Here is a 23,629-nt window from a genome sequence, read left to right as displayed (position 1 = left end):
AGCTCAAAATACCCCACAGATATCTTTTTACAGTATGTTTAAATAGTCATTTTTTGGTGCTCAGAAAAACGCGCTGTTTTAGTGTGTGCCCTTTAAATGTAAATTGCCTGCTGCTGGACACACAGGGGGCGGAGCTTCATGAGCTTGTGCTCAGTCTCTCAGGACAATTTCATCTCACGGAATGAAGAATTTTTGACCAAATCATGCAGCCCTAGTAAGAAGGCATTGTTACTTAAAAACGATACCTTTTTGCAGTCATTATTACTCCTAGTCTCATTTACACGAAGAGGCAGTAGAGATGAAGGGGCAGGTACAGGCGAAGACTCTGGGGCTGGCAAATCCAAAGTGGGTCCAGGGAGATTTTGGACTGGTGCAGTCATTAAAGGAGTGCATCCTAGAACAAAATAGGTTTTTATATCTTTTGATGCAATCACTTAGAAAAATGAAAAACTTTTCAAAGCATTACCATTTTTTAAAAGTGTTAGAGTTTCCACAAGAACACTCTTAATCTCTTTTAATTCAGCCAAAATTTGTTGATTGACTCCACTGTCATTGCTTGTCCTTGTGGATGTTGTTGCCTCCCTGCTTGATTCCTAGAATTGTAAAATATTTGTTAATACAGTTTGTATGTAGTTATTAAAGGGGTAGTTCAGTCAAAAATTAAAACTTGCTGAAAATGTACTCAACACCAGACCATCCAAGATGTAGATGAGTTTGTTTCATTATTTGTAACAGGTTTGGAGAAATGTAGCATTACATCATTTACTCACCAATGGATCCTCCGCAGTGAATGGGTGCTGTGAAAATAAGAGTCTTGTGAGAACTTTAATAAGAATCAATGTATAATTTATACAGTAAAGTCTTTGTAGTCTTTTATTTTTTATATTTGTTCATTTAATTTCTTTCTTGTATGCTACTGTTAAATACATCTAGAATGAGTCTAGAGCACTGATATATGTAACTTTGTTTAAATAATCTTACTTTTTCTAGATTATACTGCTGCAGAAAGGATCTGGCTCTTATCCTTTTGACGCTCTTTTCAGAAACTTGTTTACTGACCGACTGTAAATAAAAAAGAATTATATAATTACAAATATAACCTTCAAATTAGCTGAAAGTGGCAATCATCTGGGTCTAACTTACCTCATATTCTTCACTGCTTTCTGATTCAGAAAGTATTCTGCTGTATTTCTGGCGCTGCCCTCTCCCTAATTCTTCATTCCCTTCAGGTCTGGATCTTTTGATGGACTGATTTTTCTCAATAGAATTAAGATGCTTAAGCATGGCAGATCTAGTTCCTGAAATTATAAATAATAATCATCACAACATGAATCAAGTTTATCACAGTAATGCACAGACATATTACAAAAACATTTCAAAACCTTGAACATGGAGTTTCCAAGTGCTCGTTGATATTTGCACCTGCTAATTATACAGCAAGGGGCCATGCAGAGAGCGATGATTTAAAAAAATTAAACTTTACACGCACCACAGTTTTGTTTCCCTTTTTGTTGTGTTGTGATCTGGAACATCAGAGATTCTGATCTACATCGGGTGGGTGTTGTGATGGATGGAATATATGGGATTTGAAAAAGAATGCGATGATAATTGACAGTAATGAGCTGAACGGGCCCAGTGGCATGGAAATCAACGTACTGTAAGTCCTCAAGGAGCGACCGCTTCCTTGTTTCCTGTTCTTTGATGATTATGTTCTTAGGATCTGTGCTAAACAGAGGTTGCAAATGCATATTCACTGAATGTAAAGGGCTGGTTCATGCAAGAATGAAAATTCTGTCGTCAGTTACATCAAGAGTAAATCATATGTCTTTATTTTGTGGATTATAAAGGAATATTTGGGCTGCTCAATCTTATCTGGAGTAAAAATGTGTTCTGAGTAATCGCGATCTTCACTGGTTTTAAGCGGCGACATGCTGAACGTACAGCCCCACAGCAAAATAAATTATTTTACCCAAGTTTCCACTTTGCTGTTTGAATTGTGAATTTCTGGTGAAAAAAAATGCACAATTCTATTCTGAAAAAAATAAATAATAATAAATCATGCTTTGGTGACTCATAATTATGACATATTAAGTCAAATATGTGATGAAATTATGACATACTAAGTCACAATTATGAGATGAAGTCAAATTATGAAATAAGTCATAAAAATATTTGACATAAAAATGTGAAATTATGGCACACTGTCAAAATTGACTTAAGTCATAATTATGACATTAAAAAGTCATGACATAAAGTCAAAATTAAGACATGCTTTTGAAATTAAGACAGTCAATTATGAGATGAAAAGTCAACATTATGACAAAAATTGGCATTATGAATTCAAAAATAATTACCAAGTCATAATTTTGACACAGTTTTTCATAATTATGAAAAAAAGTTGAAATTATGAGATAAAAAATGTGAGTTATTAAGTCATAATGACACAATTATGATGCAATCACAGTGACGGAATTATGACTTTCTGTGCAATTATTATTTTATGTCAGAATTTGTACTTTTTGTCACGAAATGTCAACTTTTCATTTAATATGACTTACGTCATCATTTTGACCTTTATATAGTATATCATAATTTTGACTTTTTTATCTCATAACTAGGACTTAGCTTCTCATAATTTAGATTTTTTTGTCTCATAAATAGGATTTAGCTTGTCATAATTTCGACTTTGTATCTCATGATTATGACAGTATCCTATATCATAATTTCAATTTTTCATCTCATAAATAGGATTTAGCTTGTCATAATTTCGACTTTGTATCTCGTAATTATGACTTTGTATGCCATAATTTCGACTTTTCACTTGTCATAATTTCGACTTTTTAACTTATAAAAATGTCTTGGCTTATCAAAATGATGACTTAGTTTGTGACTTGTCTCACAAACTCATGAAAGTTAGAATCAGTCAGATGGATCTTTCAAATGGATTTGTTAGAGCGGTTATTTGTTCATTTTATTAATTCCCCTGTTGTTTTTCACAGGAGTCAGTCAGTCATGCAGGTTTGGAACGACATGAGGTGAATAAAGACCGAATTAAAAATTTTGTGTAAACCATTAATTTAATTTCTCTATGTATGTGTGTGTATATCCATCCCAATGGCCTTCTGGCTGTCTTATTACACTGTTCCCGCTCCGAATGTCCCTGTCTCTTCATTCTAACACTGTCATTAGATGCCATTCACGTTGCCCACAATGCAATTTTAGGGAACAAGATTTGGCTCGCTGTTCTCTCAAACCGTCCCTATCATTCAGGTATGATGAAAGATTATGTAGTCAGCGAACTATCACATATTCAGATAGACAATACTCAATCACACCGTATTGATGTTCTCCCACTATACTCCATTTGTTATGTTGCAATGCATTGTGGGTGATTGCTTTTCTCTGTCTTGTCTTTCTGAAGGAATAACTGATATGAGATTGGTGTTAGAGAAGCTTGACTAAAGAGATCCAATCCAATAATGAGAAGCTGAGAGAGAAGAAAACAAAAGTTCCAGAAAAGACAAGGGAGATGTACTAAAACTACCCATAAGCCCGCAGGTTTTCTATTAACTGGAAACAGACTGACAGTGGACTGCATCATTACTAAAGAACTTACAAAAGAAACCCATGTTCTTTGCAGTCCAATTCCCCCTGAACGGTAAGTGGAAATTCAAGAGAAAATCAGTTGTACTGGACATTTTTTGATCTCGTTGAAGGCTTATTTGTCAGAAAAGACAGTCTGAATACCCATGAGCCCTCCGTTTTTCTTTTAACTCTGGTCTGACTGTATAGTACATCATTATCATGTTATCGTTCTCAGAGTTCTGTACCAATTAGGCCAGAATCACTAGTCGACACATAGCACATGATCTCATTGTACATGGGCTAATATTCAATTTTGACCATTCCGCTCATGTCTCGAACGGCTAAACGAGTTCTGTGTGAACCGGCCCTTATGTGTGTCTTGCATTTTTTCCTCCGATCGATATTTTCACAAACTTAATACTCATAAGCGTTTAACCATCTGCCAAATGTTTATGCTAAAAGACCAAAAGTTATACTGAAGTCGTTCATGCTGGGGGGGTGTAAGACACTAGCACGCATTTCAGACGTGAATCATGGCAGAGTCGACGAAGAAAGCGCGGTCGGAAGAGTGCAGAGACGGCTCTGCGTGAGTGGTATTTACGACAGTAACGTTAAATACAAGTACTCCACAGCGACTCTAGGGGGCGCTGTTTGAGAAAAACGGAAACTGCATAGTGTGCCTTTAAAGGGATAGCTCACCCAAAAATGAAAATTATGTCATTTACTCACCCTTAAGTTGTTCCAAACCTGTATGAGTTTCTTTCTTCTGTTGAACACAAAAGAAGATATTTTGAAGAATGTTGTTAGCTACTTGGTAACAGTTGCCATTGACTTCCATAGTAGGAACAAAATATGGAAGTCATTGGCAACTGTCAACTGTCTGGTTACCAACATTCTTCAAAATATCTTATTTTGTGTTCAACAGAAGAAAGAAACTCATACAGGTTTGGAACAACATAAGCACACGTACATCACAGAGACGTCTATTTAATGTGTGTGTTTACATCTGGAAGACGTATTTTTTAAGAGTGTTTGCTCATCTGCAATAAAGTCTATAGGACGTTTCCTGTCAGATGTCAAAAAGACATTTAGAAAATGACTTTAAGATGTTTATGATTTAGAATGTATGTAAAACTGACATCTTAAAGACGTCTATCAGATGTTAGTAAACAGCAGATGCTTTCCAGATGAAGTGATCTTTAACCATCTTGCAGACGTACGTGTGCTAAGAACATTCTCGCGGTGTTTGTTGTCGTCAATTACCACAGAACGCAATTTTGATTTGTCGACTTAGACCAGCTGTAAGTTTAACTTGTAACGTTACTCCACAATTTAACTTGAATGAACTTTGCAGAAACATTTTTATCTTCTCATGATGGTTTGTACGACGCCGAGAAACTAAAAAGATTTGCAGCTTAAGTGACGTTGTTTTATAAGGCAAATGTAAAATTTATGAGCCAGAAATTTGGGGACAGATCCCTTTGGTTGGTTCAAATAGAACACTTTTTTTATGTCTGAAAGCTGGTTCAATTGATGGAATAGATTAAATGTTAAAATTCTTCGATCAGTAATGAGTTCTGAGGAAGCAATACATGCAGAAAAAAAGACGTTAAAACGATATATATTTGGATTTTGAAGTGACCATGCAGTGAGCTGAATACAAATATCTCTTTATGATGCAGGGCTACACAGGAACGTTGACCTTGAATTGCTGTTATTCCTCTTGTCACAATGACTGTGGGACTTCAGCACAATAACAACAGCAAATCACTACTATTCCGTGCTCCAAATCCATTCAGAAAGTGCTGCAAATGGTTTTTGATGTCACAGGGGCATTGCAATTATTAAATGTTCCTCTTGTAAATTATCAGCACTTCCTTCTGTTCACTTATTGTGTTTGGGTGAATAGTGCGGTATTGTTGTTCTAATAATTATGAATATTAATAGGCATAGCCTATGTGTTCACACGTGTTTCATATCCGGTGACTGATTTCCTCTCATATAAAGAAGGTAAAGAATAAAGATTTTTGTAGTTAAAGGATCTGTTTTTCTTGAACTTGTGGTGTACACTTTTTATGAACTCTGCAGTGTTCTTTAATAAATAGCGCCACTATGTGGCCGAAAAGGCATAACATAAACAAAGGGAATAATAGAATGATAAATAGTAAAGAATGATAAATAGTAAAGAATAATAAAGCATAAATTAAAAGGTATTTTATTTGTGCATTTATTTATTATTATCAGTTACTATTAAATAGCCATTGTTAAATTAAAATGTATATATGTGTAATTAGTTTCTCAAAGTAAACAAATCTGTATTAATTCTTTCAGTTCTAAAAAAAAATCTTGCTAAACCGAAAATAAACTACAATATTGAATTAAGTTCATCTTTTGAACAACTAAATCATGCCGCATTTATTCAAATAAAATCATTAAATTAAAAGATGTGTGGACAATTGATTGATTTATTAGATTTTTATTATAATGTTTATATTCCACTTTACAAATTCTTACAATATTCCTGATGCAAAAAATCCCTTCTTTTTTCAGAGCATGTTTTTGGCCTTAATTGGTCTTAATTAACTTCATCTTCATACAAACATGATCACAGAATACATAGAATTTATATAATAAATTACAAAAAAAAAAAAAAATCCAGTAATAACTGAACCACAAAATTTGCACCAAGTTTCAAACAAAATTGAAAATGTCAGGAGGACATCCAGTCTTTGAAACAAAACAGATCTGCTTTCGTAAGATTAAAATAACACGTAGGAAAAACAAGGGCAGACGAATCACAAAACAAACTACTTGGACGTGTTCCTTTAATATGCTAAACACTAAAGCTGTACTTTTTGAAACATCAAAAAGCAAAACTGGCGTATAGAGTAACATACGATACATTCAAAACATCAATGAGAACTTTGAAACGAGCGAAAACGCATTCAAAATAAAGTGACGATGCATTCAAGACAAGCGAAAAAAGAAAAACGCGAGATCAAAGCGGAACGAGTCCCTTGATCTAACGACTTCGTAATGTTCCTTGATGTCACAATGTAGAATGTTACATTGTAACTATGTAACAAAAGCATCAAAGACACAATGTAACACTGTAACGTTTTTGTGCAATTACTGATTGACTCAGTTTTATGGCAACGTAATTGAGATCAGGCATTAAATGTACAAAACTTTCATCGTGATAGTCTTGATCTACAATCAGCTGATGTCTTACAGATCTTGATAATAACATCATAAATCGTCAAAGAGGAGCTGATGTAAGAACATCAATCTTTGAGTTTCTATAGATACGGTCAGCAACGCATCACACATTGGGGGCGTGGTTTAGCGCCGGGTGAACGAATTCCGGTTACCATAGTTATGTATTGTTTCTAAGCGGAAAATGAAGAATACGCAACAATCTCAAGGCAATTCGTAACTGTTTTACGTTATTGGCAAATTGGTGGCTAATTCGTATTAATTCGTACAATCTCATTCGTACGTTTTTGTATGATCTGCTTACGCCTCGGTGGCGGTTACATTTAGGGGTGGGGTTAGGGTGGGCCTTCATGCTTGCTTTCTTACTAAAAATTGTACGTTTTTGTACGTTTTACATTGTACGAATTCATACAAAAGCGCTACCTAGTAACATAGTTACGTTTTCCCATAAGATCAGGTTTTTCGCTTACTGAAAAGTATTGCTGCGTTCACGCCATTTTGTAATAACCGTAATCTGTAATACCGTAATGCGTGAAATTATGTTCGGAGCTGTTCACGTTTCTATGGCAACACTATCAACGCCTGCAGCGGTCAGGTGGTAGTGGTCACATGGTACAAGTAGGAGCTCTTAGAAGATTCACATCTTAGATGCTGTAATTACGAGCTCTGCGAAGACGTGAACGCTTTTTACAAGATGTAATAACAACATGGCATGTACGCACTTTATTTTTGTATTTTTTCTGCCATCCAATTGACTAAAATAAACTATAAAACAATGTTTTTCTAAAATAGCCAGTTACACTGTAAAGACGGGAGTAATATTTTAACGGGGAAAAAATGCAATAGAAAAATGTTTGTTGGATGACATCATGTTACCTTACCATATATGGTAAAGCGTATTTATATTTAATAAGACAATACGAGCACTTTTATGGTAAAATGTTGTTGAAATAGTTAAAAATGATATAATTTCATGTTAAATTTGAATGTAATTGTGTTATTTTATTGTCATGTGCGTAATCCTATTGCTGTTTTTTTTGTGTTTTGGAAATGTATCTTCATTTTATTCATAAAAATATGGTACCCATGGTAACCAGTATTTGCCCCTCCCCCCATTCTGATTGCATCTATATATGCCCGTTGTGCAACTGTAATTCTGATCAGTACGGACGTCTATTCCAAGAACAGACCGTTTTCAAAGCCATTACGCTGTATTAACAATCACTTAACAATATAGAATTCAGCACAATAAATATAGAAACACAATACAAAACAAGGCCTCAGAAAGTGTGTCTCTGAATTGTTCTCTGAGAAATAACATGAGTGAACAGCGCTAGAATCCTGTCATTTTTCACCTGCTATTAAAATCCCATGAAAACTGCCTGAAATTCCACATTATATTGAATATTGAATCTGTGTTTTCTAGTTCCTGGATATTATCATAGCTTTGTGTGAGTGTGTGTGTGTGTTTTAACAGTCCGAGTCTTGGAGTCATCATCGCGGCATTGACGCCCAGAGATAGAGGGTGTGCGGTCACAGTAAGACGCAGTGCAGCCTCTGGGAACCCGACGGTCTGTCCGCCCGCCATTTGGCTTTCCTCTTCTTCTTCAGACCCTGTTCTGGGATCTGCTGACTGTGAACAGAGATCAACATCAATGCTATTGAGACGAACGGGAATGCTAACGCGTAGCTAGCTTTGTAGCATACGGAGGGTCAAACTAAACGTAACCTGTAAACTTTGACGCACCGTATCACTCTGACGAGCTCGTGAAACGCTTTGTCTACATTCATGGGCGGATCTTTTGCACTCGTCTCAATATACGTGATCTGTGATGAAGACATAAAAACACAATTACAATAGCAAAAATGATTCATAGTAGATGTGACATGATTAAAAAAGATTTAGTATTATTAGTATAATTATATTATTGTTTTTTTTTTTCAAGAAAAATTCATGAAAAATACAACATGAAATCAAAATTCTTAAACGTCTTATTGTGAACTATTTATTGGTTTGCATTATTGTAAGAAAACACTAACACTACATTGCATAAAATATGAATTAATAACAAATTAATTGATTAATAATAATAATAATATGAAGTATGTGATGAAGATGTAAAAATACAACTATAATAGCAGATTTGTTGTAATTAAATAAGATTTTGTATTTTTAATAATAATATTATTTTTGTTGTTTTAAGTATTAAAATATTGGAATTAGAATTTCTATATAAACATTGATTGTCCTTTTGTGAACTATTTATTGGTTTGCAATATTGTAAAACATATTTTTAAAAATAGGTGTGATGTGTGACATGATTCTAAAAGATTTATGATGATTATAAATAATAATTATATTATCATTATTATTATAACATGCCTGATAAGAAAATGAAAAAGATTCAACATGAAAGCAAAACTGACACTTTCTTAATAATAAACATTTCTTTATTAATATTTCTGAGCTATTTAATGGATTGCAAGCATTATGAAACATTATGAAACAAAAATTGTAAAATATTTTTAAAACGTATTTAAATAAAAGGTTAAATAATAATAAGTTTATAGATCAATAATAATAATTAATATTAAAACAAAAATATAATGTAATAATAGTGTAAACATAAAAATAATAATGTAGTGTGAAATATTTAATGGTCTGCATTATTGTAAAATATATTATTAAATATTTTTCAAAAGATTAAATAAGATTATATAATTACAAAGGGGTCAATAATAATAATGAATATTAAAATAATAAAAAATAATGTAAAAATATTATATAAAAATAAAGTAAAACATTAATATTTTTCAGAACATACTAACTTTCTTTTTTATTCTGCTAATGTAATCAAGGCCTTGTGAGTTGGAAAAACAATACTAACCAATAATATCATCTCCTAACATGTTTTACTTTTCACAATCCAATCAAATCCCAGTAGATAAAACCATGTGATTTTCATATGAATATTCTGGTTCATTCAGAATTATGTCACCGGTTTCACTCACGCTGTGTTTGGAGGCCATCTCTCGTCCCTGCTCACTAGTGATCTTGCGTAAATGCACCAGGTCAACTTTATTTGCCACCAGAACCATGGGAAACGACTCCCTGCAACACAGGAACAATCAAGACACACAATCAGGGGCCGTCTACTCGACACAGCTTTCAACTGAAAACGGAAAACTTTAATGCGTTTTGGCCGTTCATTTACACGACCGGCTTTTTGGGGGCCTGAAAACACAAACGTTTGAAAACGGGTTTCAAAGAGCAATAAAAATATTAATAAAAATAATCATCTCTGAGTGATTTTTTTTTTTTTTTTAGATCGACACTGGCGACAATACAAATTTACACATTGTAATTGTAAAATGCGCATGTTATGTGCGCGTTCCGTGACCGCCAATCACATCATTTGTTGAGTTGACCTAATAAAATGAGATTTAAAAAGTTTATTATTATGTGGATCTTAAAAAAATTATTTGACGCCTTAAAGGGATAGTTCACTTTAAAATAAAATAGATGTCGCCTTGGCTACTGCAGTTCATTGGAACGAAACCGTAGCCAAGCGACATCTAGTGTATATATCTATACCCGCCCGCGCCGTCAGATCATTTGGACGCGGCTGTGTTCAAGAGATAACAACGATATAAATACTGTTCGTTTTCTCACACAAACCGCTCGTTTCGTGTCTTAGGCCATCAGTGTGTACTTACGATGGGGAATTGTTTAATTTGGACGATGGGGAATTGTTTTAATTTGGACTCTGTGCATGCTCTTTGAGACAGTGACCATATACCTGCATTATATGACTGACAGACAAGAACGGTTTGACCTAAAAATATCAAAAATGAAACTACTGCGAAAACAAAGACACCTACATCTTGGATGCCCTTGAGGTAAGCTAAAACATATCAAAAATTAATTTCAAAGTGAACTATCCCTTTAAGTGATTTTTTTTGTGTGGAGCCCTGATGAGTAAACAACAAAAAATTTGAATTTATGAAAACAGTGACGTCATGCACATGTGTATTATGTATTCAGTCTATAGACCTTATGTAGCCCCGCCCCTTTTCAGCGCTGCGCTCGTTGTCTTTTGTCTTCCGGTCTGTATTTTCACAGCGATCTTGCGTATTAATGAATGAACGGCTCGTTTTAAAATCTTCCCGGTCTGCTTTAAACATTACAGTCCTCATGATAACTTTCGTTAACTTTACATTAAGTAAATCCACTTCAAAAACTAATTACTCCTGGACAGCAATGCCATAGAAATATACAGAGCGACCGCAAAGACGGAAGTTAAAAGACAATATTCTAACGATGGCGGCGCCCTCGTTTCTCTGACGCATAAGGTCTATAGGAGCGTAGTGTTTCTTTACAGAGTGACATCGCCATCTACTGGCCTGGCATGAATAATACAGCGTTTTTAGTCATTTTCGTGGATCAGTGTGAACTGACAATGTTGATATCTGTACGTGAAAAATGCAAAGGTGTGCCGATGTGTGTTGGTACCTGTCCTTCACTCTCAGAATAAGCTGGTGGAAACGGTCCACGTGTTCGAAACTGGCTTTATCAGTGACTGAGAAGACGATGAGAAATCCGTCTCCAGTCCTCATGTACTGCTCCCTCATGGCACTGAACTCCTCCTGCCCGGCCGTGTCCAGAACTACACAAACACACAGATCGCAACTGCAGTATCACACAGATACACACTGTTGTTTACTTCATTCGGTTCATTTTTTTCGGTATTTTTTTAAAGACCCCCTGTGGTGAAAATCAAGTTTTTAATGTTGTTTATATGTCTATGTGGTGTTTTTAATATTGTTTTTCCAGACAAACCATGTGCAAATTCATAAGTTAACACCATTGCTGAGTATTTTCTCCTTAAAACTGCAGTGAAAAAAAGACTCTCAAAAACGCGGTTTGAAATCAACCCTGTTCTCTACGTCTCAAGCATGAACTGTATATCTTTATTAAAAATATGTATATCAACATTAAAAACTGGATTTTCACCACAGGGGGACTTTAATACTTATTAAATTATGCTTTTTCACAGTAATTTTTGTCCTCTTTTGTAATAAAAGCATGTTGTTTAAAAGCAAGTATTTTTACAAATTTATTACAAAGTATTATTACAAATATTATATTGTTATACTGATAATTCATAATGATAGAAGAAAGTATTTTACAATTATATAATTCTTATCATAACATATTAATTAAATATAATTATATATATATATATATATTATATGAATTATCAATATAACAATGACAGTGAAAAGTTTAATTATATATATATATGTGTGTGTGTGTGTGTGTGTGTGTGTGTGTGTGTAAAATGGGATATATAGTATTAGCAGTAGAGCTAATACTCTACTAATTTTATATATATATATAAAATTAAACTTTTCACTGTCTTTGTTATATTGATAATTCATAATGAAAGAAGAAAGTATTTTACAATTATATATTTTTTATCTTAATATATTGAAAAGTAAAAGCTGCTCTTTTGTAAGAATATTTTTCACATTTTGCAAGTTGCTTTGGATAAAAACATCTGCTAAATGCATAAATGCAAAAAAAAAAAAACTTTTAAATGTATATCTTAATTTATGACATCTCTTCGTATTACTACACATGGTACATTTAATTATTTATTCATAATATAATCATTGTGGTTATTGTTAACTAAAATGAAAACAACTAAAATAAAATAACACTGAAATAAAATATAAACATTAAATGAAAAATGTAATAGAAAATACAGCAAATAACTGGAATAAAAAAGTTGAATTAATAAAACTGACAAAAGCACATAACAAATTACTAAAACTTAATCTATAATGAAAATTGTAATATATCAAAATAAATGCTAATACTCTACTAGTACATAGATAATACCAAAATAGCTCTGAATATAATGCAGTTGTGGTATATAACAGAATTATTATTATTTTTTTCGTTTTTTCCTTGCAACTTTTGACTCTAAATATATTAAAAGTAAAATATTTTATAATATTTATGATTAATGTTTTGTGCTCATAGAAATATTTAATACTCAGAAATGACTGCTTCATGATTTCTTCTTGTGCATAAAATAAACTAATTCGTTTTAGCTTGAGCTGCACTGCCCTCTGTTGGCATCGCATTGAACTGCTCACCGTCCAAAATGGCCCATTGTCCATCGATCTCGGTGTGTTTGAGGTACGAGTCCTCGATGGTGGGGTCGTAGTCAGGGACGAAGATCTTCTGGAAGAACTGTATGGTGAGAGCGCTTTTCCCCACGCCTCCGTCTCCCACCACAACCAGCTTATATGTGGGCAGGTTGTCCCCGGGAACCACGCTGGTCGCCATGGAGACAGCTACACCTGCAATAGAGAGAAAATGGTGTCAGATGAGAGATGCTGCTGTCGATTTGCCAGGCAAGCATACAAATGCATATTATGTATATATACAGTTGATAAGACGTTAATCTGTATTATTTAATTAGCTGAAATGATTCAGTATGATAAACTGTATTTGCACTAGTGCCTTTATGGAGTTTCTTTGTTATCTGACAAAATTTAAAAAAAAAAAAAAAAAAAAAAAAAAATTATATATATATATATATATATATATATATATATATATATATATATATATATACACACACACACACACACACACACACACAATTATTAACAACAATAACAATTGTATAAATCTAGTTCAATTTAAATTTAAAAGTTGAATAATAACAAATGGATCGATTGATAATAATAATAATAAAACTGTAATAATAATAATAATGCAAAAATATAAAAATGTGAAAATATAACATAAAAATAATGTAAAACAATATTATTTTATCTACCCCTTTATCTGCATTTACAATCTTTTATCAAAATGTAACAACTATCTCCGCCTCTGAAACAACTTTTCATTTCTGCTGATGTCATCAAGGCCTTGTGGGTTGGGAAAACAATATTAACCAATAATATCACATCCTAAAATATCCTTTACTTTTCACAATCTAATCCAATCCCAGTAAATCAAACCACATTTTTTTCTTCAAAATATTCTGATTCATACAGAATAATATGAAGAACTTGAAAGGTATTATTCATGAACGACACTGATTCGTTGAAAAACAAAATCTGACTCAAACAACCAGAACATTCTTCAAAACATCTCAGTGTTTTACAAAATAAATAAAGTGAGTTTAAGAACGACATGAGGGTGAATAAATGCTGATCGAACTTTCGTTTTTTTGGGTGAGCTGTTTCTTTAAGAAAAAAGAAACAGCGATTCAGACTTTTAATGTCTGAAATGCCACTAATGGACTCTATATTGGCATAAAGAAAAAGGCTTTTCCCAGACAACCAACCAGATCATCACACACACAGGAAATACAGTCTAGACCAGACACTTGGATTGCCACGCTGTGATTTTGCAGTGTGATCTCAGCTCAAAACTGCCAACAACAAGAAAGCCCCAGACAGATTTACCACCAGTGAGCTCAAACTGTACAAACCAACGTCAAAGCTTCTGAAATACAGTGAACAACCTCAAAAACACAAACACAATCTCTTATTTCAGAATGAAACACCCCAAACTGCTGGATCTTTACCCCTGATGTCAGATGTCAGTATTACACATCGCCTCCAGTTACTCTTCCTGTTAACCACAATAGAGGGAAGTTCAGGATTTCCTTTCTGAAATCATCTGGGATATGACTCCACTTCTTAAGGATGGTGAAACCACCTGGATCTAAAACAGGCCATTTGTGAATCACATCCTAAGACATTCTGTATTACGGAGCCCCACACATGATATGCGGGAACAAATTATGTATATCGCAGCTACAAATGGAGAATTCGTTCCATAACTTGCTAATACGTCAGCACGTTTTACTAATTTGTTCCCTCGTTTTTAAGTGAATCATGTGTACTATATAATAATTTGTTCGTTCGTTTTACTAAATCATGTGCACGATATAATAATTTGTTCCCTCATTTTACTAAATTGTGGAACGAATTTACTAAACCAGGGAAAGAATTAGTCCAACATAGCCAGGATTTACTAAATCGAGGTAACAAATGAACAAGTCTTAGGAACGAATTTTTAATTTGTCGCCACGATACAGTCTACTCGTGTTGCGAAGCCGATATAAATATTACAATTTTACAATGGCAAATAATTTTTTGTTATATTTCATTAAATATTTACTTAAAAGATAAATATTTTTATTATAATACATTATTCACTATTTTTATTACATTTACAAAATGTAATGTACAAAATAAAAATAACAAAACAAAATAATTTTTCACTAAAAATAACTGAAAACGTGCGCAATTCACAATAATTTCGAAATAGACGCTAGGCGTCGCTAAAAAAAATCGGTCGATTAATCGGCCTTCCGTTTATCGCTACTAAAAACAACCATGTCACATACTGTACTTTAAATCATACAACTGTACTGTCTCTTTTTAACTAAAATTAAATTGTATATTTGTGCATAATGTGTGATATTGTCATATCTGTGCATGGCTTCAGGACTCTGAGCTATGCATATATCAATACTCCCACCTTGATCATTCTGTCTGGGTTGCCTAATGCATTACCCATTAGGCTTCATCTTAGTGAATGTGCATATCTATGATCTCCATGATATGAAACTACCCAGCAATGAAAGCATCTTCCTGGCAAAAAGGAAATCATGCAGTATCCTGCATTTTAAGATGTGTGTGTGTGTGTGCAGCGCTTAATGTTGCAATTCACCAATTTGATCACTTAACATGTTCATGCATAATGCATAAATGCACGATATAACTGGTAAAACATGCATATCTATATAGAAACAATCCGGTGTCATCTTAAAACGCTCGTTTAATATATAGAGACCTAGATTGTATTCCTTCGTCCTGTTGAAAGATGCAATCAGCATGCATTTATATGCATTGAAAATGATTACCTTATCACAAGATGACAGCATATGCCAATAGCCCGATCCGTTTCCACAGATGTTGCTGCCGACATTACCGAGTAAATACTCACGCGGAAACGTTTGTCTATTTGTTATACAACTGGATGCAGTGGCTTTTTATCGGGCCGCGCGAAGAGCCGTTTTCAGTTCCTCACACATCGAGAGCGCTCACAGTTACTTTACACTGATTTACAGCTCTGGCAGGGGGAAACCGGTCAGCTCTATGACAGATATCAAACTTATTTTAAATACTCGACGATACTTATTTGTGCTACTGCTTATTTAAAAACATACTGTTCACTCAAAATTGATCATTTGAATTTTAGATAGATATATCAAGAATAAATCTGGAAAATAGCTAGTTGGTCACCCCTCTTCCTCTCGGGTTTGGTACGTTCCGCTGTCAGAGCTCAGTTTGGAAGCACTCGCATGAGTCAATTCCTTATTTCAATACTTTTTATCTTTACCTTGTTTTACTCGTTATATTAGACAAACAAATTAAATATATAGCAAAAAGACAGATTCAACAATTAATTGACTGTATATTATCTTAAAAGAGGGAAGATTTTACACAAGTTTTGGCGGACGTCACTTAAAATTTGAATAGAAAAAAGTTTACAAAATATTATTGTTATTAAAATATTATTAATAATAATAACAACTATTTTACATTCAATAAATGAAAAGTAAATATTTTAATTCAAAACCAAATAATAACCAATAGATTGATCGATAATTATACAAATTTTTAAATATAAAAATGAAAATATAATATAAAACTAATATTATCTTATTTAGGCTACTCTTTTATCTGCATTTACAGTCTTTTACCAAAACGTAACAACTTTCTCCGCCTCTGAAACAAATTTTCATTTCTGCTGATGTCATCAAGACCTTGTGGGTTGGGAAAGCAATATTAACCAATAATATCACATCCTAAAATATCTTCTACTTTTCACAATCTAATCCAATCCCAGTAAATCAAACCACAATTTTTCCTTCTAAATATCATACAGAATAATATCAGATTTCATGTCACTGAAAGAAGTGAGACGTTTTACACGTCTGAAGGCCCTTTCACCTCAGGTTAAGAAAAGTCAGGTACACCAAGGTACTTTTGTTACATGTCCAAAAAAAGGAACCATGTAAAAAAGACCACTACTTTTTGGGTATTTTAAGGTTTAATACCAAATTTCAAATCTGCTTTATAGTCTATCCAACAAAATTCATTCATTTCAAACGGACGAGCTTATGCTATGATTCAACTGTTGATGCATTTTCCCCAGCCCACGCTCTTTGAGTTAAAGATAAGAGACATTTTAGTTTCCGGCTCATTTGTACGCAAACAAATTATGTAATTTACTACAGGAGAATATGCTGGAAACAGATCTGTAGCAGTGATGTGTTCTAAAATCGCTCTGTGACTTCATAATGGTTGCCTAGTAACAGTCAGGCTTTCTCTTGAACCCTAATCGTCATCTAAACCTGCTTTAAAAGATCATCGGAGCCCGAACCCTCCATTTTAGAATGACAGAGTTCGATCTAGAGTTGCTGCCTTCAATAAAGTGCTAATGGGGTGTAATTATATTAGAAGTACAGATTCAGGTCACACCTTGGAAATGAGACATAAATACATCCTCTCCAGAAGATGGCGCTACAAACACACACAAGCTTAGACGAGAAGATGGTGATGTTAAAGTGATAGTTCACACAAAAATGAAAATTTACTCACCATCAAGTTGTTCCAAATCTTTCTTCTGTTGAACACAAAAGAAGATATTTTGAAGAATGTTGGTTTGACGGTAGCCACTGAAGTCAATGGCTGGTGACTGGTTACCAACACTCTTCAAAATATCTTCTTTTGTGTTCAACAGAAGAAAGATTTGGAGCAACTTGAGGGTTAGTAAGTAATTGCAAAATGTTTTTATTTATTTATTTTTTGGTTGAACTATCCCTTTAATTATGTAGGGGCTAGTTTGTAAAATATTTGGTCTACTTCCTATGATATTCCATCACACTTTTTCATGTTACAACTAAATTGCACATTTTAAACAAAATGTACACAAATGATTCCCAACTTATGTGTATCTATCTGAGAAGTGACTCTTTGCATTCTAAGCCCCGCCCCGCGTCTTGGCCACGCCCTCACGTCAGACCTATGAGAATGTAGGCGGGGCGTGTGCGGTTGCGCCATGTTAACGCTGCACGTTGCAGCCGCAGCAGCCAGTAGCGGCAATACAGAGACATATGCAGGATTATAGAGCTAAACCCGGCCAGCAGCCACAGAAAAGATTGCAATTGCGTTTGAGGCTTTTATTTAATGCACCGCGCCCAGAAGAAGCCAGGAACGCGTCCCCATTTTGGAATGATCATTTCTTACAGTGCCAGAGGCCCCTTGAATTGAATGTAATGTGAACATCTACAGCAATGTGGTTATTTTCCTGCAGATGAGCTGCCGTTTTATCCTCTCCCCCCCTTCCTATTCTCCTTTCATCATAAGTCAAGATCATCTTCAATTCACTGGACTCTCCTAAACCTGTATATGAAGGTAAGCATGCCTTATGGTTGTATTTCTGTATTGGTGTCACCATTCATGCATGCATGCATGTCCTGTCTTCCTTTTTTATCCCATTGCATAGCAACCAAACCAACCAATGCAAGCTTCCAGATCCCTGAAATGGTGCACAGGCAGAGGCATAAAGCGTGCATTCACCTTGCACGCTGGTTTTAGGGACAGGTTGCTTCGGATGCCATGCAAATGCCTTTATGTAACGTCCCGGGTTTAATTTCTGCTGCATGTCAAGATAATCCATCCATACGATGCCCAAATGCATGCAGTGTGCCTGTGGTGTGTGTGCAGCCAGGCAACATGGATTGAATGCATAGTGTATTTCGTTCTGTTCTTGATACCTGGCAACCCTCTCAATGGCCTCTTTTCGAGATCCTTCAGCTGTCATGTGAGATATATTTGAGCTTTAGTGTTTATTTAAGGTTTATGTCACATCTGTACATCTCAGCTGCTCCCATTGTGCCTTATTTTCTCTGCCACATCATTACATAACCCCAGCTCTCATCCTTTGCATGCAAATAATCTGCTTGCATACAGTTGGATCCAGAGAGGACCTTACATTGGTGCAATAAGGTTTGTTTTAATTGTTTTCTGGGCACTACGCATCTCCCCTGGTTGAGTCGGTGACATCATCTACTGTTCTGTCCCCCTGGTGTGTGTGTGTGTGTGTGTGTGTGTGTGTGTGTGTGTGCGCATTCTTCAACAGACTGTAATGCAAGATCTGTGTGGTATTCTTCTGATAATGTGCTTGTTTGGATGAAAAGCCCTTTTACATGTGAAAATTGATGTGTCATGAATGGTTTTTATTGCAGGAGGGTTGGATGGTCCTGTAAAGCTGGCTTTGGTTCAGGTGTAATAGGTGACACATGAATGAAAGCATGAATGACATCCTGTTGGTCTGTTAGGATCTTTGTCTTCTCTTCTAGCTCAGTGGTTCTCAACTGGTTTTGCATGGGATGTTCACAAGCAAAGTTTTAGGTATATATGCAGTCATAAAAAAAATGCTGGTAAAATTTGAAATAAGCATGAAACAGTTTTTCTTGTCAGGTCCAACATTGTCTTGTATGGAAATGTTTTGGGGTGCCACTTTAAAGATCTTTGTCTTGGCTGTTTATATGCAAAATTTTAAGTGTGCGTGTAATTGGGAGAAAAAATTGCTTGTGAAATTTTAAAAACGCAAGCGTTTCTTTTTTTTTTTGGACTATTTCATGCATTTTCATTTTTTTACTTGTAAAATGTTGCTTGATAGGTCCGACAGTGTCTTGTAAGATATGTTTTGGCTACCGCTTGACATCCAATGAAAGATTTGCATTGGATGTTTACAAACAAAATTTTAGGTGTGCAAAATATTACTCTTGTAAATTTGAACAAGTTATGCAATTTTACCTGTAAAATGTAAATTGTCATCAAAATGTGCGTTTTGATGATTTCGATTGCCGCTTGAGTTGAATGTAGTATCTGGGTCCTGAAGCAAAACCAGTTGAGAACCACTAAGCTTACTTGTATTATTACTTGTAAAATTTGTAAAGTATAAATATACTTAAAATTGAGCATTGAAGTGTGTTGAAAATACCATAAACAGCATAGGTCCAAAATATATGCAAAATTTGACTGAATTGGAATATTCACAATTTTGTAAGTGCATAAATGACAAATGCACATGGAACAAAAAGTGGGCTAAATATTGTATTTTTATTGGCCATATTACAAGAACATTTAATGTAAAATACCATAAAGTTTGATTTGACATGACGGTTGACAATATGGCTTCCCCTGACTAAAGATTTTTTTTAGTCAACTAGTAGTTGTACATTCACACCATTAGACGACTAATTGCACGTTTATATTAATTGAATTATTTAAATGCAAACTGTGGGGAAGAATATATAACCAATAGCCAAGCTTGCCGCAAAGCACCAGCAAAAATAGTGATTATGAATGTGTCGGAAATAAAAAGCAAGGAGCCATTTTAGTTTTTTATTAATAAACTAGTGATTTGAGTCAGTGTTGGCTGCAAAGATGAAATTGACGAAATTTAGATAGAAATGCAATGCACCTTTCACACGGATTAAAGTATACAGATTTCAAACTGGTTAGAGTATTTATTTTGGTTCGTTTAAAAGTAGACATTTCAAGCTTTCTATATTTCTCATGTCTGTGAGGCAAGTAGCCTATATACTCTGAGTTTCGGTTCGTTTTTGTGACACGCTCTCAAGTTAACGGAGACCGAGACAGTTTTCTTTATTTTACAAAAGCACAACGTTTTATTGTGAGTTTACAAAAACAAAGTAGACCCTTTACAGTTTTGAATGACGCATTACTCTATTATCTATATAAGCAAAAACGACATTTTAAGTCGATTTCCGCTGTTATCAGGAAAAATGCAAGTGATCGCGCCGGCTAATACTTTAGCTTCCACAATCTGCACAAACACTTTGATATGCGTTAACGATCAGTCCCTCGTGACTTCGCCACTTCATGTGGACTTTTTTTTCTGCGACTAACTGACGAAATAAAATTTTGGCCGACTAAGCCTCTTCGATTAACGTTTAATTGACTATTAGGAGTCAGCCCTGTTGAGAATGACATCAACAACAAAATATATGTAAATAGTTTTTTATTTATTTTTATGAATACAATATAAATTAAAATTCTTATTTGTTTAGCAATCTTAGCTCTGCACAATTGTTGCCTTTATTTTATTTTTTGATATTATTATTGGCATTCAGCATCGTATTTTCCCTTGATGTTCACAGAAATTAATCCGAACACTCTGTAGCTTATGATGCTTTAGTTATAGGTTATGATAACATAAAAGAGAAAGATGGAAATATTGGGTGGAAGGTGGTTTAGGGGGGCTGACCGAGAGAGTTTTTTTGGGGTGGGGGATAAACTCATTTTGTAACCCCACTGTCTGAGATCTACTGAGGTGTTGGTGGTCTGATCCCCACTCAGCGGAAAATTCTAAGTGTTTCGGTGTTTGTGGTATTCGATGACATCCGGGGAAACTTCTACAGAAGAGAAATGTTCCGCCACACACATGCTCTCACACACACACATCACAGTTTAGCAAGTTATACAAAGAGATTATCCTTTCTGCATTGACACGCAAGACAAATAAGGTTTTGCTGATGCACGTATCAGATTTAACAGTTATTTTTAGGAGTGATTTTGTGCTTTTGAGATCTTACGATAAAAAATCTTTGCGGTTCTTCGACTTCAAATCTTTTCATATTTCAACAATGTCATCTTAACAGTAAGTGTGAGATTTTAAGAAACGGCGATGCCTTTGTTTCAAAAGTCTTTCTTTTAAAGGTACAATGTAAATTTAGTCGAACGTATGTCAAAGGTATGCTCAAATGCGTTTGTTATTGATTTTGTCTGCCAGTTCCTTTCCATGTAGATTGTGTCATAGATTAATAACTGCAGTAAGTTGGGTATGGAATTTGAATAGGCGGCTGTGACCGTGCTGAAAGGTCACATGTTTGCTCCTACAGGTCATGAACTCTGACCCCCTGTTGTTTACGCAGCTGCCTTTTAGTGTTATGGGAGCTTGTTTCGTACAGCGCGGACATGTGTAAAGAAACTTAGTTGCGTCTATTTTTAGAAACTCCTAAAAAAATGTAAAAATAAACTTTAGGAAACTGTAAATGATACAAATGCCATTTTAAAGGGCTTCAGGAGAAGATAATGTTTGGGTTATTTTAAAGAAAAAATATTTTTTTCTTGTTTGTTTGTAGAAACCTTTCAGATTATCATTAATTCACCCTCATGTTGTACCAAACCTTTATGACTTTCTTCTTATGTGAAACACAAAAGTTTTTTTTTTTCCTTATAATGGAAGTCAATGGGGTGTTCTTTGGAAATTAAAAGGAGATTAAAATCGATACGAGAATCTATGCGTTAGCGCCAAATATCGATATTTGAATTAAAAAATGAAGGCGCTCTAAATAGATTTCCCTGCTCCCAGTGTCGCTTCTTCATGGCTCCTCGAGGTGGCGCTCAGCACATGAATGAGGGAAACCTGAACATAAGTTAATTAGCCTAAGAAAAAGAGTTTAAAGTCCGTTTAAGTCTGAACGCACTTCGGCTTTTATACCATTGATGGGACAAACATGTTGTAAATCGTCATCTTTGACGCTCTTCACCGAACGCTTCCACAGATACACACGGGAGAGTTTTAAAGCAGGTGTCTATCAGCAGATAAAGAGCATCATAGATGTAAATTTACTTCATGTATGTGAAGTTTTAGCTCAAAATCCTCCTTGGATATTTTTTATAGCATGTTAAAATTGTCACTTTTTGAGAGTGAGCAAAAACGCATAGTATTTGTGTGTCCCTTTAAATGCAAATGAGCTGCTGCTCCCGGCACAGAGAGCAGAGTTTCAAGAGCTTGTTTCTGAATGGTTAGTTGATGAATTTATGTAGCTGATGTGGAGTTAACTATTTTCTAGTCATTGATTAGCATATTCTGTTCCCGGGGGTGGGGTTTATGTAAATTTTAGGGTTAGTCACTAACCCAGGAGGAAGCTTGTGTAGTCCCTACCAGCCGTTTGTTGTAGTCCTAAAAAAGTGATTTCTGTAAAAGAAAATATCTCCCTTTGCTTTGAACTTTGAGCGTCGTAACTTTGCAGATGTTGTTTTTGCGCAAACAGTAATATCACTCACTAACTAAAGTTAGAAAAGTGAAATCATATTCAACCACCCCTTTAAGGAAGCTGGTAAACACTGAGATGTTTCCATGTTTAAATAAAAGAGGTTGGTAAATTTTGAAATGTACAAGGTTTAGATAAAACAATGTGTCACTTTACACATAAAGAAAAGTTTAAGCTTTTAAAAAGTATAAGCATAAAATGTTTAATTTACTTAATTTTTTTTACATTTAATTGAAAAACTTTTTGTGCTGTTTTCTAACAGTTTATAATAAAGAGAGAAAACCTGCACTTAACCTTTTTACGGCCATTTTGTTTTAATAGTTAGACCAATATTGTGATGTATCATTATAGGATTGTCTAGCAATATATCGATTATCGCAGAATTGCTGTTTCCTGATATTATCGGTATCGTGAGCCATGTATCGTGTATTGTATCGTTTCATGTGGTACTCTGTGATTTCTACAGATTGTTTCAAAGCAGCTTTACAGAGATAACAAGAAAATAATGTTTGTAATAAAATAATGTCAAACAAAGTTTGTTCCCAGAAGAAAATAGCGTCACAGTCCAGCTTAAGTAGGTTCAGTGGTTTCATTTTTGTTGTAAAAAGGTTATTAATTTAGTTAATTTATAT

General features: G+C 34.5%; 2 protein-coding genes across 2 annotated transcripts in view; one reads left to right on the top strand and one right to left on the bottom strand.

The window, feature by feature from the left end:
• Positions 1-6,047: 6,047 nt before the first annotated feature.
• Positions 6,048-15,933, bottom strand: mrasb (muscle RAS oncogene homolog b). The gene is made up of 6 exons (XM_081383890.1): positions 15,762-15,933; positions 12,967-13,173; positions 11,315-11,468; positions 9,814-9,913; positions 8,549-8,628; positions 6,048-8,434 (listed from the first exon to the last, which is right to left on the bottom strand). Exons 2-6 carry the CDS (start codon positions 13,157-13,159, stop codon positions 8,335-8,337), a joined length of 627 nt encoding a protein of 208 aa, XP_081240016.1. The 5' UTR covers positions 13,160-13,173; positions 15,762-15,933; the 3' UTR covers positions 6,048-8,334.
• Positions 15,934-17,992: 2,059 nt separating this feature from the next.
• Positions 17,993-23,629, top strand: part of ptpn4b (protein tyrosine phosphatase non-receptor type 4b) — a 34,911-nt gene continuing 29,274 nt past the window's right edge. The window contains exon 1 of the mRNA XM_081385109.1: positions 17,993-18,321. The gene's annotated coding sequence lies outside the window, so the exon portion shown is untranslated. The remainder of the gene's footprint in view (positions 18,322-23,629) is intronic.

The sequence above is a fragment of the Scardinius erythrophthalmus genome (assembly GCF_964197995.2).
Source record: "Scardinius erythrophthalmus genome assembly, chromosome: 14".
In the NCBI taxonomy this organism is placed as follows: Eukaryota; Metazoa; Chordata; class Actinopteri; order Cypriniformes; family Leuciscidae; genus Scardinius; species Scardinius erythrophthalmus.
This window is presented reverse-complemented; position numbering and strand designations above follow the sequence as displayed.